Source organism: Mesocricetus auratus, unplaced genomic scaffold (assembly GCF_017639785.1).
Source record: "Mesocricetus auratus isolate SY011 unplaced genomic scaffold, BCM_Maur_2.0 Super-Scaffold_100015, whole genome shotgun sequence".
Classification (NCBI taxonomy): Eukaryota; Metazoa; Chordata; class Mammalia; order Rodentia; family Cricetidae; genus Mesocricetus; species Mesocricetus auratus.
Window position 1 is genome coordinate 54,454,088 of NW_024429198.1, and position 15,937 is coordinate 54,470,024.

Genomic DNA, 15,937 nt, shown 5'->3' on the forward strand with positions numbered 1-15,937 from the left:
CCTCTTTATATTGGATTTTATTAAGCCATTTTACATACTACTTTACTATTCTAAATTTCAAAGCAAGAACTTTAGGGTAATAAAAAGTGACAATTAGTGTCCAGTGTAATATGACATTAGACTAAATTTATTAAGAATAGTAGCACAACTGGCCGGAGACGAACAGTGCAGCAGGGAAAGACACTGCTGTTCAACAACTGCAAACTGACGACCTGTGCTCCATCCCCAGGGGAGGACAGAACCAACGGCACAGACTATCCCGACCCCAACTGATCACCCAGGCACACAGCCCTACCCACCCTAACGTCACACACACACACACACACACACACACACACACACACACACACACACACACACAATAACGCACGCAACCCTACCCGCCCTAACATCACACACACACACAATAATAATAATTTAAATGTTTTAATTTTACAACATACTAACACAACATGACAACCAGAAAGTATTGTCTATTAGCAAAGACAGGAAAACACGAGTCTGGCTGAATGTGACAACTCACCTGTCATACCAGCACTCAGGAAACTGAGTTTAGATGCCTGCCCGTGCTACATGAAATACCCCGGTTTTTTTGTTGTATATATTTTTTAAAAGGGAAGGGAGGGAGGGAGGAAGAGGAGAGAGAGTGAGAGAGAGAAACTGGGTCTGGAGTGAGGCATACACTTTTTTTTTTTTTTGGTTTCTCTGTGTAGCTTTGGAGCCTGGCCTGGCACTCACTCTGTAGATCTGTAGACCAGGCTGGCCTCAAACTCACAGAGATTCACCTGCATCTGCCTCCAGAGTGCTAGGATCAAAGGTGTGCGCCACCAACACCCAGCTGGCATACACCTTTTTAATACCAACACGTGGGAGGCTAAGGCAATCAGGTTAGCCTACGTAAATGAAACCCTGCCTAAACCTAGCACACCCTTCGAAGAGGACTTCTGATTCTAGGGATAAAACACAAGCACAGAGGCCTGAAGAGGGCACTGGGTCTCCTGGAGCTGGAGTTAGCAGCGGCCATGCAGGTGCTGGGAACGGCACAGGACCTTGAAGCAGCCAGTGCTCTGAATCACTGAACTCTCTCCAGACCCAATAACTGCCACACTCCTGCCAAACACCACAGAACAAACCGGTAGCCACCTTCCAACAGCAAAGTCCTGCAGTCCTGTCACAGCAGCATTAGAGAAGGCAAAGAGGTGAGCTGGATGGACGACCCCCACCCCTCCCTAGCAAGGAAGCAGCACTTCCCAGGAGCAGCCTGTCACCAGAGACCTGCCCTCACAAAAGCCCACCAGTAACAAGCAATGCATTCATTCCCTTCCTCCCCGTGAATCCCCACTGGCCAACAGTCTCCCTCCTAAGATGTGTGTCTGAGACCCAAGTAAAACAAGACTGAACAAGAGTGAGATTCATAACACCATGCAGCACATCTATGAATAAAAGCCAGATGTACCAGAATTTTACCTTCAAACTTGGGGGGGGGGGCAAGGCCGGGAAGATCACTGTGAATTCAGAGCCAACCTGGTCTATGCAGTGAGGTCCAGGACAGCCAAGGCTACACAGAGAAACCGGGTCTCAAAAACAAAACAAAATATGAATCAGCTTTGAAGGGAGGGGGAGCTTCTTATCTGTTGTTTTCTGACAGGTTCTTACTGTTCTTTGAACCCAACTGGAGTGGTATGTTTCTGTTTCCCAAGTGCTGGTGACAACTGTAGTGAATCAGTTTTTACTCACCACACCAGGGACAAGCTCTCAAATAGAAGGGAAAACAAAACAGAACAAAACCCCACAATAATCAATACATGCCAACACCAAGGAGATATGACAATCATCTGACAAAAAGCCTTAGAGCAGCCATCATGAAAATGTGCTTAAAAAATACATTCAAGGGCTGGAGAGATGGCTCAGAGGTTAAGAGCACTGATTGTTCTTCCAAGGGCCCTGAGTTCAATTCCCAGCAACCACATGGTGGCTCACAACCATCCATAATGAGATCTGGTGCCTCTTCTGGCCTGCAGACATTAATGGAGGCAGGATGTTATATTCATAATAAGTAAATAAATCTTTAAAAAAATACATTCAAATCTACGGGACACAAGCAAAGTCCCGTCAAGAGAGGAAACTGAACACCATACATGCACACTGCAGAAAAGCTGTCTCAAATGAATAATGCAAGTTCAGAGCTCCAAAATCTAGGACGGCCTGGGGACACCACAAAATAACCCTAAGCAAGCAGAAGGGAATAGTAAAGGAGAAGGGACAGATTAAATGTAAACCCACTCTTGGAAATAAATGATCAATGCAACTGAAAACTCCTAGCTCTAGCTAGCCCAGAACTCATAATGTAGACCAGGCTAGAACAGATTCCCCTGCCTGCCTCCCTAGTGATGGGATTACAGGTGTGCACCAGTGTTGGCCAACTGAAAATTCTTTAATATGAGTTGGGATCAAGGAGGAGGGAAGGTTCCAGCCATCAGTACTAGGAACTATGCAAGAATGGCATTCTCTGAAGAGGTCACAAGTTCCTAGTGGAACCTTTACTTTTAAAATATTGTGCACTCAGCCGGGTGGGGAACCCTGTCCAAAAACCAAAAAAAAAAAATTTGAGCACTCTCCTTTTATTTTCTGAGATCCAATCAACAATCATTCTAATACATACCTAAAAAATGTCTATTGAGCCATTACAGAAAAAAAAGCAAGCAAAAGGCTCAGTCTTACAGCAATAAGAAATTCAACACTGATACGTTAAAAACACATGTAATAAATGCTGTAATAACAATATCAGAAAGAACTAGGGAAATGATACCCTCCACTTAATTAAAAAAAAAATCCTCAAATTACTATAGCTAGCAGTAAGGACAGATCTTCTACTCCTGAGGAAAAAAGAAACCTGTGCTAGTTTTTCTGTGCACCTTAAAGGGTAAGTTATGAGAACAGTTCCTGAAATGTACTTTGCTAAAATGGAAAATCCATGAAATCTGTGTGTGCTTGTGTTTAAGGAGGAAACGGTGAGCACAGGATTCAGTGCTACCTGTGGTTTGGGGAGCCATGGGGTGGGCGTTGGAACACATGCCCCATGGGTGAGTGGGACTACGTGAGTAAAATGAGAATCTACAAACCCCATGTTAGAGAATTCAAAGTGGTTACGATAAACTCAAGACCTCACAGAGAGGCTGTACACAAACTGTGGGGTGACAACAGAATCACTGCTCTCTGTACAAGGCAACTAAAGCCAGTTATTTCTCCTCTGAAGCAATGGCTTGAGTCGACAGACAGCAAGCCCTGGAGGGGTGGAATGGTGACTATTAACCAACAATTCTGGTTGGGCACAGTTGTGCCTGCCTGCAATGCCAGCACATAGGAGCCTGTGGTGGGATCACCAGGAGTTTAGGGACAGCCTGATCTACAAAACGACCCTTAAAATAGACCTTAGTTTTTGCCTGTGTGGTGCTTTGCTTACATGGATGTCTGCACCACTTGGGCGCCTAGTGCCTGGAGGCCAGATCTCCTGGAACTGGAGACACAGACAGTTGTGAGCTTTGGATGGGTGCTGAGAATTGAATCCCACCCTCTAAAGAATAGCAGTGCTCTTGGGTACTTCACCATTTCTCCCGCCCCCAGAAGATTGCCCTTTAAAGCTGAAGGAAAGAAAGTCTAAGACTGCTGCAGAACATTCCTTTACAATCTGTGAAGATGTGTCACTGTCACTGGCTTACCAAAGAGCTGAATGGTCAATCCCTCGGCAGGAAGAGGTTAGGTGGGACTTCTGGGGACAGAGCGGTCTTGGGTGGCAAGCCAGGAGAGGAAGACCAGGCAGTACAGAGTAAAGGTAACCAAGCCACGTAAAAGAACGTACATTAATTTGGGCTAATTTGAGTTGTAAGAGCTATTGGGACAAACCTAAGCTAAGGACGTACTTTCATAATTAATACTAAAAGGACTCTTTAAGGCTGATCTGAACAACACTAGATACTATTGAAAGCCCTAAGAAATAATACTCAACAGTAAGATAAAGTATGAAATCAAACACAAAAGCCAGTATTACTGTATTTCTGGTTTGTTAACTGTTACATGGTTCAAGATGGCCCAGTCACTGATGTAGCTAATTTAATTTTATTTCTACATTCACCCAATCCCTTCCTGTAATCTCTTTCCAACCCTTCCTCTCCAGTTACCTTAGCTCCCGGTATTTACTTGGGGCGGGGCAGGATAAAGAGAGGCACAAGTCTGCAGGTCAGGACAACTAGCAGGAGTCCTTTTCTCCTTGCATCATGTGGTCCAAGGGCTCAAACGGAGGCTGTCGGGCTTGGCAAGTGCCTTTGCCTAAGAAATACCTCAGGGGCCTCTGACTGTGTGTGTCTCTAAGACAAGAATGGACAGCACCCTCCGTGGAACAGAGGCCGGCACCGGTGAGGCCTGCACGGCAGAGCTTCCCAGCAGGCTCCAGTAAGAGACAACACCTGGATGACCTGGGGAGCTCGCCCGCCAGGCCTTTCTTTCCCACATCCTGCTTCGGTCACATCATGACCCTGGACTTTCTAAGTCTGCCTCATCAGTATGCTCATGATTTACACTCGACAGGCCTAATCGGATGAACCAAGTCAGGCCTGGAGAGTACACCTTGTCCTTAGCCAGTCACTTAAGTGCTCTTTCTACTTCCTGGCCACCGCGAACCAAGCTTTGCTCTACGACACACAAGGCCCTTGCCCTGATAGTTGCCTTATGTTGGGTTCAAAAGCAGATGAGACCTCTGAAAGCATGGGCTTCTTTGCATTATTATTCAAGACGGTAATGTCTTGGAACTCATTCTTTGGACAAAGCACCATGCTACCAAGGGTATTTTACTTGGTTGGTAAGTATGAGTGCATCTCACTATGCAGACAAGGTTAACCTTTCAGAATGCTCTTACTTGCAACATCATACTTGAAAAAAATGAAAATGCAAAAAGGTAAACATTTAGTCATGAGTGCCTGGAATAGTTCAATATAATTGCCCCCCATAAGCTCATAAGCAGTGGCACTATCAGGTGTGGTTTTGTTGGAGTAGGTGTGGCCTTGTTGGAGGAAGTGTGTCACTGTGAAGGTGGGCTTTGAGGTCTCATACATGCTCAGGTCATGTCCAGTGTCTCACTCCACTTCCTGTTGCCTTTGGATCAAGATACAGAATCTCAGCCTTTTCCAGCATGTCTGCCTACATGCTACCTCATCCCACCATGATGATGATTAACTAAACCTCTGAACTGTAAGCCAGTCCAATTAAACGTTTTCCTTTTTAAGAATTGCCACAGTCAGCCGGGGCAGTGGTGGCGCACGCCTTTATTCCCAGCACTCGGGAGGCAGAGGCAGGTGGATCTCTGTGAGTTCGAGGCCAGGCTGGACCGACCGACAGCCTCCAAAACAATACAGAGAAACCCTGTCTCGTAAAACCAAAAAAAAAAAAAAATTTGCCACAGTCATGGTGTCTCTTCATAGCAATAGAAACAATACCCAATAGAGAAAGATGCAAATTGTAAAGACAACTACATAAAAGGAAGGACAGTTGTACAAGAACATATTTATTTTTGGATGCTACTGAAGAAAACTAGTATCAAAACAAAGCTGGCTGTTACAGAGGAAAACTGCAAACTGCAGAGAGGAGCTGTCAACAGATAATGAAAGCTGGGAAACAGGAGAAACAGGACAGAGAACATACAAGTACACACAAAAAGTGCAAAGCAGTAATAGTATTTTTGTTGAGATGAAACTCACTTAACAAAATAATTGTATCAAGGCAGACAATTAATTATTTAGGAGCACTTAGCATATTTGTAAGATTATATAACCATTACCTATGTAGTTCCAATACATTTTCAGTTCCTCTGAAGACCCATCACATCCATTAAGCATTCATTCCCCCATTTCCTTCCTCCCCTCACATCTGAACCACCACTTACTTTCTTTCTTTTTTTTTTTTTTTTAGTTTTTCGAGACAAGGTTTCTCTGTGGCTTTGGAGGCTGTCCTGGAACTCACTCTGTAGACCAGGCTGGCCTCGAACTCACAGAGACCCGCCTGCCTCTGCCTCCCGAGTGCTGGGATTAAAGGCGTACGCCACCAACGCCCGGCTTGAACCACCACTTTCTATTCTATGATTTTCTCTAATTTATGTATTTCATACAAACAGAGTTATACAGTATGTGACCTTCTATACAAGGCTTCTTTTTGCTTTCCATGATGTTATGTTTATAAGTGTGTGTGCACGCACTTTCTTCCTTTTTATGGCTGATATTACTCCAGTATATGGATATATTACATTTGCTTATCTATTCATCTGGTGGTGGAAATCCAGGTCCATAATTAAGAAAATCACTGAGTTTGGGGTTAGACTCAGAAATCACGAGTATTTACTGCTCTTGCAGAGAACCAAGGTTCCGTTTCCAGAACCAATACTAGGCAGCTCACAATTGCCCGCAATTCCAGCACCAGGTCATCTGATGCCCTCTTCAGGCCTCCAAAGGAATGTGTACTCACAGGGATACATGCCCCCCACCACCACATACACACAATTCTTTTGTGTTTTTGAGAATGGGTTTCTCTGTGTCACCCAGGCTGCCCTGGAACTCACTCTGTAGACCATTTTTCAGCAAGACTCCTAATTCAAAAAAACAACAAAACAACAGCAACAAAATACTTCATAATACTGCTAAGAAAATCGGATGATCTAATAGTTTGACTGAAATACAGTCTTTGAGTACTCAAACTGAATTGTTTTGAAGAATAATCTATAAAATTGCTCAAGAGGTAGACAAGAGGATCAAGAAGCCAAGGTCATCCTCAGCTACATAGCAAGTAAGTCAAGGCCGGCCTGAGTCACCTAAGACCCTGTTATAAGTAAATAAGAAATGAGTAAACTTAAAATCACAATCTAGGACCAAAGCAAACACTAAAGATGAAGGTCACACACTGGGTGGATCGCTGAGCTTTAATTGTCTCTGCATCAGAACTATGTTCCCTAAACTGGACCAACTCAGAGGAATGAATTGCTTATGATACAGTAACGCATCTTCTGCTCCTTATCTGACTACCAATTTACAGGAAATATAAATTGTCCTCAGAAAATAGTCTGCGGATTCCTTGGGATCCCCAAAACCATCCCTGAAAAGGGATGTAAAAAGAATCCATGAAAATGGGGGATAAGTTACACAGCTACAATTCCACAATTATCTTCAAAGATACAATTTGTACTGATTTGAGAACATCAATTCTTTTTTGTTTGTTTGTTTCGTTTGGTTTGGTTGAAACATGGTTTCTCTAAGTAGCCCTGGCTGTCCTGGAACTCACTCTGTAGACCAGGTTGACCTCAAACTCCAGAGATACCTCTGCTTCCCCAGTGCTAGTTTTAGAGGCAAGTGCCATCACAACCTGGCCCATCAATTCTTTTTAACAAGTTTTCAGTGAAAACATGCTCATTTCTAACTCCAAAATAAGTAACAGTATCATACAACATAGAAATCTGTCAATTTATAACAGAATCTCTTCAAGGGTAGATATATTATTTTGCTGTTTTCAAAGCAAATGTTATAAAACCAAACAAATTAGAGCAGGTAATATGCAGTACTTATTTTATATAACATTATTTCTTAATAATCTAAAGCATTATCAGTGAACACAAAGTCAACAAATACATAAGAACTTTCATCAAAAGGCAATCAGTTGAGCTAAACTGAAATAAGAAAATCCAAAGGAACCATTATCTTCTTCATGCACACCACTCACAACCAATATAGAGCGATAGTTTCCTAGTACACAATCATGGTGGGAGGGGCATAGAGGTCCTAGAGCTGACGAGCAAACCCTGCAGGGAAGGGGAAGGGGAAGGGCCCTCAGCGGAGGCCCCACACATCACCTGTGACGAGGGAAGGAGTTTGGGGGCAGACCACTGTGGGACCTGTGTACAATCAAAGCTCACCACCACCAGTACCATCGTCACTGCCATTCAGAACCTCTATCTGCATGTCCTTTTCTTCCCAAGTGTAAAGCATTTCACCACGTAAGGGCATTCCTGAGCTCTGCTCCAACAATCTTACCACTTGCCCACACACCTGCACCTCTGTCTCTTTTACAAATTGGACATTAAAAATAAATAAGTAAATTGAACATACCTAGCACAGATCTCATTCCTTCCTTTTCTGCCTATTGTAATCATTATCTTAGAAAATAGTACCCAACCACTGCTTTTCACAAAGCTTTTGTTTTGCTGAGGTGGTTGGTTTGAGGCAAAATTTATCTAATAAAGCCCAGACTAGAGTTGAACTTTAATTTGCCTGCCTCAGCCTCCAAGTATGAATCATAGGTAAGCATCACCAGGACCAGAGCTATACATGTATTTGTTGTAACTCTAAGTAGTGTAAACAGGAGGTCTGAGAGGTTTCTAACTTTTCTAAATGGCAAACTGGTCTGTACCCGAACTGTTTTACTCAAGATTTGGCTGTTCCTGAATTCAGTTATGCTGTTTCACATACTCTATCAGGAGTGCCCAACAGTTTGATACTGTATTGGTTGCATGTGTTTGTAAATGATTTCCTGCCTGTCCACTGCCCCCATTGCTAACTTTGACATTTCTGACTTCTCAAAATTCACAGTTACTTTCCAAGTTTCCACAATTGGTGCTTCTCAAGGCTTTTGGAGTTTTTTTGTTTTCAGAGACAGGGTCCCTCTGCATAGCCCTGGCTGTCCTGGAACTCAATATGTAGACCAGGCTGGTCTTAACACTCGGAGATCCTCTGCCTCCTATGTGCTGGGACTAAAGGCGTACACCACCACTGCTGAGCTTCTCAAAGCTTTTGATCCCCTTAGCTGGAACCCTCACTGAAAGCCAATCCAAATAATCAGACTGAAATCAGAACAGCAGCTCAATTTCTTTTAAAAGTTGCTACCTTCTTAATCACAGCAAACACACAAGACAATCTGACCTCCACGGGCACCCATGTGCAAGTAAGTACACACAAACACACAGACAGTATGTGTTGTAGAACAGGTGTGGGTTCACTCCGTGGAAAGAAGACACAGGGGCACCTTGAGGATGATTTTAGCCTTTCAGGGGACTCTGCCTCTCCCAGGCTGAGACACTCTGTCTAAACCCAGGGATTTTTTTATTGTTATCCAATTCATACCTTTAGCAAGTCCATTTCCATATACCCAAACATCTTATCTATGTCTCTCAAAGGGACAACGCCAAATGCAAATTCCTGATCAAGGCTTATCATGGTTTGTCCATATTTCCCAACCAAGTTTTGTACAGGCTTTGCACCTCTGGGAAATTCTCTGACACGATTTACATATTTCAAACACAGCCCTGAAGACAAAGGGCAGATTAAAGCTAGGAGCCAACATTCCAGAATCAAGTCAGAGGCAGCTCTGCAGGGGTTCTCCCTACAGTAAGTGTAACAAAGGGGGCTGGAGAGATGGCCACTCTTTCAGAGGACCTGGCTTCAGGTCCCAGTACCAACATCTAACCATATCTACTTGTTAACTACCGTTCCAGGGAACCCAACGCCCTCTTTTGGCATCTGTGGGCACTAGGCACAGCAAGAAGAGAACATACATAACTAAGGCAAACAATCGTGCACATGAAACTAATTTTACTAATGCAATGAAGAAAAGTTACCTGGGGGTGGTGGTGCACGCTTTTAATAACAGCACTGGAGGCAGAGGCAGGCTGATCTCTGAATTTGAGGCCAGCCTGGTCTACAGAGTTCCAGGACAGCCAGGATACACAGAAACCCTATCTGGAAAAACACAACACAACCCACAAAAACAAACAAACAAAAAATTAAAGCACAGACAGTTTATATGAACTCCATGCAGATGTCTGAAACAATAAAGAACAGTGCTACTTTATTCAATGATTTAAGAATTAAGGTATAATTCAGATTAAGCCAATGAAAAAAACCACAGGATCTCAGGGCAGTGGTGGTGCCCGCATTTAATCCCAGCACTTGGGAGGCAGAGGCAGGCAGATCTCCCTGAGTTCCAGGCCAGCCTGGTCTACAGAGCCAGTTCCAGGAGAGGCTCCAAAGCTACACAGAGAAGCCCTGCTTCGAAAAACAAACAAACAAAAAGGAAAGAAAAGAAAAAAGACAGGATCTCACTATGTACTATGTAGTCCTGGCTGACCTGGAAATTGCTTATGCAGACCAGGACGGCCTCAAACTTCCTCTGCTTCCCATGTGCTAAGATGTGTGGCAACACAGGGCCACCGATATTTAATTTTCTGTGGATAAAACACAAAATAGGTCTTTACAGATAAAGTTTATTCAGCAGGAATGAACTGAATTTTTGCGTATCAGTGAGCAAAAGACATCTGTGCAAAAAAAAAATCACTTGGCTTTGGGTATCACTACTAAGTATTTTGCAAAATGAAGACGCTGAACTAAAGAGTCCTTAGGTTACTGTCATTTTCAGGTAAGGCATCTATAATCCAAAAGCTAAAAGTAATTCGGCAACCGAGATTCTCTTTCCTACCAAATAAAGGCTCTTCGCAACACGTGTCTTCAAACCCGCAGTTCAAAAACTGCCAAACCTCTTATTAGACAAACTGATCTACCATAGAGAGAGCACAACTCCCAACCCTAATTTTTGTTCTGTTTTGTTTTTCTTTCAACTTACTGAATTTTTCCTTCTATCCTCCATGAAAAACTACACCCTGGGAGAGCGGAACGCCGACTGCGCGAGTTTCGGGCACTAACCGGGTGCGGGGCCCAAACCTCTGGACACTGACCCAGTGTTTGGCTGAGTGGGACTCTGCGATCACCGCGGAGCAGGCACGGGACCTGCGGGAGGCGTGGTGAACGCAGAGCGGGACGCGCTACTCCCCCGGCGGCCCGCAGACCCGGGAGCCGACGCGCGAGCCGCGGCGGGGACGCGCAGGAAACGGGGCTACCAGCGGAGCCCCGGGGAGTCGGGACGGTTCGCGGAGCGCCCGGGGCAAGAGGCCGGCAGCGCGGGGACGGACGCGGGACCCAGGAAGCCGGGGTGCGGCGCGAGACGCCGGGAGCCCCGGAGCGCAAAGCGGGGAGCCTGGGGCAGGGGGGCGGCGCGGGGCGCCCGGGAGCCCCGGAGCCGATCGGCAGCGAACCCCGGGGAGCTCGGGGCGGGAAGGCCGCTCACCTTTGCGCAGCTCGCGCTCCCACACCGTGACGATGGGCCGCGAGTGCTTGCGGTGGTGGATGAGCCACAGGGACAGGGTCTGCACGCTCTGCTGCGAGTTGCTCAGCTCCGACAGCTTCTTCTCCAGCGCCGCCTCGGAGAAGGCGGACATCCCTCCGCCGCCGCGTCCGCGCCGTCCCACACCGCGGAGCCCCGGGGAGGAGAGTGTCGCCGCCCTCGTCGCCGCCTCGCCCCCACACCCCACCCTTCCCCACGCCCTCACCGCCGCCACCCCCGACTCCCAGGCGGGCCGCAAGCGAGCAAGATGGCGCCCGGCCGGCAGTGACGTCAGGCGCCGGCCCCCCCGCCCCGCCCCGCCCGTCGCGCGGCTCACCCTGGGAAAGGGAACGAGCGCCTCTCCCTCCCCACCCCACTCCCCCGGGAGGGAGGCGGGAGTCGGAGGGAGGAGCGGAGCGGAAGAGGCAGGAACTGCGCTGGGAAGGAGGGAAGGGGCGGGGCGCGGCGCGGCGGGGGCGGGACGGGGGCGTGCCTCCCGGGGCGTGGCCAGGCCTCCGGTGAGAAGAACCGGCCTTCTGAGTCCTTGTTGCTAGACAGAGCTGCTCTGCCGCGTTCCCGGTGATGACAGATCGCAGAGTAGGTTTTGTACATTGCTATAAGTTGGTGCGGCCACTTTAGAGGACAGTTTGCGTAATCGGTTGCATTACGTATCGCATAATCCTAATGGTAACAACAGCCAAGCGTCACCAAGATATTCACCATGTCTTTGTAGGGTGGGCAGTGTTTTGTTTTTGGTGAGAGTTTTTGAAAAAAGGTTTTGCTGTGTAACAGCCCAGGCTATCTTTGAATTCACTTTGTAGACGAGGCTGGCCTGGAATTCACAGATATCTGCCTGCCTCTGCCTCCCGAGTGCTGCAATTAAAGGCCTGTCCCACCACGCTTGGCCCCTGTGTTTGTGTGTGTGTGTGTGTGTGTGTGTGTGTGTGTGTGTGTGTGTGTGTGTGTGTGTGTGTGTGTGCTTTGTGTATGTTGTATATATGGGTGTTGTGTGTATGCTGTATGTAGCCCGGCCACATGCATGCACTGCAGATGGGATCCATGCTTCTACAAAACTCTCTGGAGAAGGAATGCATGCTAGCACTTTCTTACCTTCAGAAAGCTGGCCAACATTTCTGTGCAACATCTTCAGCCTCAACTGCAAAGTTTATTATCAGCTGTTTTATATCAGATTCAAGACCAAGAATTCCATTTTTTTAAAAAGAGAAAGACAATTCACTGAAAATGTGAAGACTGTAGAAAAAAATACATCCTTGATGCTTTTAGTGACTACTGCCAACAGCAGAGTAGCCAGAGCAACAGTAATCAGCACCAAGAGCCAAATGTTCAAGCCGTTCTGTTCCTCGGAACTTCGGCACAGTAGGTAAATCCCTAGACTGTGAAGTGTACACATAACAACATTCACATAGCAATTTGAAAAAACGGAGAGAATGGATCACTTCATTTGTTTTAAGTTATGAAAACAAAATCACATTTTAACACTGTTTTATTGGTTTGCTTTTTTTTTTTTTTGAGACAGGATCTCATGTATCCCTAGCTACCCTGAAACATGCTACCTAGACCAGACTAGCTTTGAATTCATAGGGATCTGTCTGTCTCTGCCTCTGGGTGCTAGATCAAGGGTGTGAACCACTGTTTTGGGTTATTTGATTGCACTGTGAAACTCCAAGACTAGGGAATAAAATTAACCTTGGACCAGTGGGCGGAGCAGCAGCTAGTTGACCGGAATTGGCCACAGAGTGGGCGGTGGGGCCAAGAATCTGGATAGAGAGTCACACAGGAAGGAGTAGGGATTCAAGAATCTGGATAAAGAGTCACACAGGAAGGAGTAGGAATTCAAGAATCTGGATAGAGAGTCACACAGGAAGGAGTAGGAATTCAAGAATCTGGATAGAGAGTCACACAGGAAGGAGTAGGGATTCAAGGCTTTGGGACAAGTGGAGAGATTCTCTTGCTGGGTCTCTGACCGAAAAGGAAAGTTGGCTGGTTGCTTCTCCATTTCTCTGATGTAGCAGATTTTCACCCCAACATCTGACTCACAAGTCTTTGTTGGTAAACACAGCAATAGAGACTTAATTAAAACCTACATTTGAGCCGGGCATTGGTGGCACGCGCCTTTAATCCCAGCACTTGGGAGGCAGAGGCAGGCAGATCTCTGTGAGTTCAAGACCAGCCTGGTCTACAGAGCAAGTTGCAGGACAGCCTCCAAAGCTACACAGAGAAACCCTGTCTCAAAACAAACAAACAAAAAGAACATAGAAATTCCTAAAGCATCTTTTGAGAATAACAGTGGCTCAAGAACTCTAACAAAACTGGGTGTAGTTGGGCGAGCCTATATCCTTGCACTCAGGAAGTGGGATCAGGAGGATTAGAGATCAAGGTCATTGTGGCTAAACAGATGGTTTCAGGCCAGCCTGAAATGCAAGAGTTCCTGTCTCAAACAAACCAACAAGGAACCATGTACTCAACATGCATCAAATGTTTATTAATCTGTTTGGTAGCCAGGTGTGGTTATTATCTTGGCACTTGGCAGGCTCAGGCTTGGAGACTGCTGAAAGTTCAAGGTCAGCATAAGCAGCTTGGAGATTTCAAGGCTGGCCTGGGATTTAGCAGCAGACTCTGTGTCAAGAAGAACAACATGCATGTTTTGAATCTGACTAGTTAGAAGCACAGTTTGTCCCATTTGTCACAGTGTGACATCTTGCAGCGTGGAGGGAGTTTACGAGAGGACTCTCCTTCCACACATTTGGCAGTGACCCCTCCTATGTCACAGTCTTCTTTGTCTTCCTGGCACGCCCTTCTCTCTATCCAGTTCCTTAGACCTAGCTCTGAGTCCTTAACATAGTGTAAGTTCAAACCTACAGACCTGCAGAGACCCTCATGTATCTTTAATGCCTTCCTCTCTGCATCTCTCAACCCCTGTGCTCACTGGGGACTCCATCTCTCTCCTTTCTTACTGCACACATGCCTCAACTTTGCAAACCACCTGACTCCAGCCTTCTTTTCTTCCCTTCCAACCTAACATGTACAATTTCTTCCTACCTGTGTTGTCCAGCATCTTGTATGGCTTGTTAGGTACTGGTGCTATTTAGTTGCTTGCTTTCTTGCCAGCTGGATTTTGCTGTCCTTGAAGCTTCTGTCTCTCTTGGTCCTCAGTCTGACTCATCTGTGACCTCCCTAAACTCCCAGTGTATTCCACACATGAGTACCTGCCTGTGTTCCAGCTTGTTGGAGCTACTTAGAAACATTGTTACTTACTGCTATTTTCACCTTGTAATAATTACATGTATCCCATACTTATAACTTTTCATTTCTCTCTCCTCTGCTCTCTCCTTTCTCTCTCTCCTTTTTTTTTTTTTTTTTTTTTTTAGACAAGGTCTCTCTATACAGCCCTGGCTGTAGTGGAACTCACTATGTAGACCAGAGTGGCCTTGAACTCACAGAGACCTGCCTGCCTCTGCTCTCTGAGTGCTAAGATTAAAGGAGTATGCTATATTTTTGTCTCTTAACCACAAATTAGAAAGGAAGAGGTAAAATGATCTCTCATCATAGAAATCTTACTGAGTGTTGTCATGGGGTATCCACCAGAGAAGTTTGCTCAGACACCCCTTTTGTGTATTTTATTTTTGGGGGGTTTTGCTTTTTTTGTTTGTTTTGTTGGGGTTTTTTGTTTGTTTGTTTGGTTGGTTGATTGGTTGGTTTTTCGAGACAGGGTTTCTCTGCATTGTTTTGGAGGCTGTCCTGGAACTTGCTCCGTAGACCAGGCCTGGAGCTCACAGAGATCCTCCTGCCTCTGCCTCCCAAGTCCTGGAATTAAAGTGTGTGCCACCAATGTCTGGCTGTTTTTTTTGTTTTTTGTTTGTTTGGTTTGGCTTTTGAGACAGGCTGTCCTGGAACTAGCTCTGTAAACCAGGCTGGCCTCAAACTCACAGTGATCCTCTTGCCTTTGCCTCCTGAGTGCTGGGATTAAAGGCGTGCACCACCACTGCCGAGTTTCAGACGTGGTTGTAAGCCAACTGAAATTCTTTATTAGCTGGCTAACTACTACACTGGCTGTTTAGGATTCCAATGTCACCTGGACTGAACCTTTCTTAGGGTAACCTTTTAAATCCAAAAACCATATCGTGGGTTGACTTACTTCAGTTAACAAGAGCAGTTAGCTACCGGCAGAACTACAAAAGCAAAAAAAGCAAGCTTAGTACATTTAGAGATTATCCCAAAACTGTTGACTTTGATGGATTAGGTCTTTGCTGAGTTGTGTAAAGAGAAGCTTTTTCCTTGAGAGAAGCCTTTTTGTAAAGGGAGGCTTTTTCCTTGTGAGAAGGCTTCCCACCAGCCTGGTTCTAGAGCCGCATCAGTCCCAAATAAACACACAGGAGGCTATATTAATTATGAAGCTGTTGGCCTTGCTTGTTTCTTACTGGCTAGCTCTGACTTAAGTAATTGCCCCATAATTGTTAATCTAAGTATGTCTCTTACCGGAGAAGTTTCCGGGCTTCCTACCCCATGGCGTTACATCTTGACTCTCTTGTGTTTCTCCTACCCAGAGTCCTCCTGGACTCCTAGTCCCACCTATCTAGATTCCTATTGGCTCAACAGTGCTTTATTGACATAAGACTTCCCCAACATCTCCTCTTTTCTGTTCAAACAAAAAGAAAGGTCTTAACTTTAACACAGTCAAATTGTATATAACACAGTTACAATATTTTGTCAACATTTAGCAAGATTTAAAGAA

General features: G+C 45.6%; 1 protein-coding gene across 5 annotated transcripts in view; it reads right to left on the minus strand.

Moving 5' to 3' along the window:
* The window catches only part of Rprd1a (regulation of nuclear pre-mRNA domain containing 1A), a 43,323-nt gene extending 31,933 nt beyond the window's left edge, over nucleotides 1-11,390 (minus strand). For 4 of the 5 annotated variants that reach the window (XR_002385674.2, XR_002385669.2, XM_013124452.3 and 1 more), the window contains exon 1: nucleotides 11,149-11,386. Coding sequence is in view for 3 of the 5 variants with exons in the window: in XM_013124452.3 (XP_012979906.1) it covers nucleotides 11,149-11,299 (151 nt within the window). In the remaining 2 variants the exon portion in view is untranslated. Of the gene's footprint in view, nucleotides 1-11,148 lie in introns of all 5 variants that reach the window. The other variant, XM_040757951.1, reaches the window with a different exon arrangement.
* Nucleotides 11,391-15,937: the final 4,547 nt, after the last annotated feature.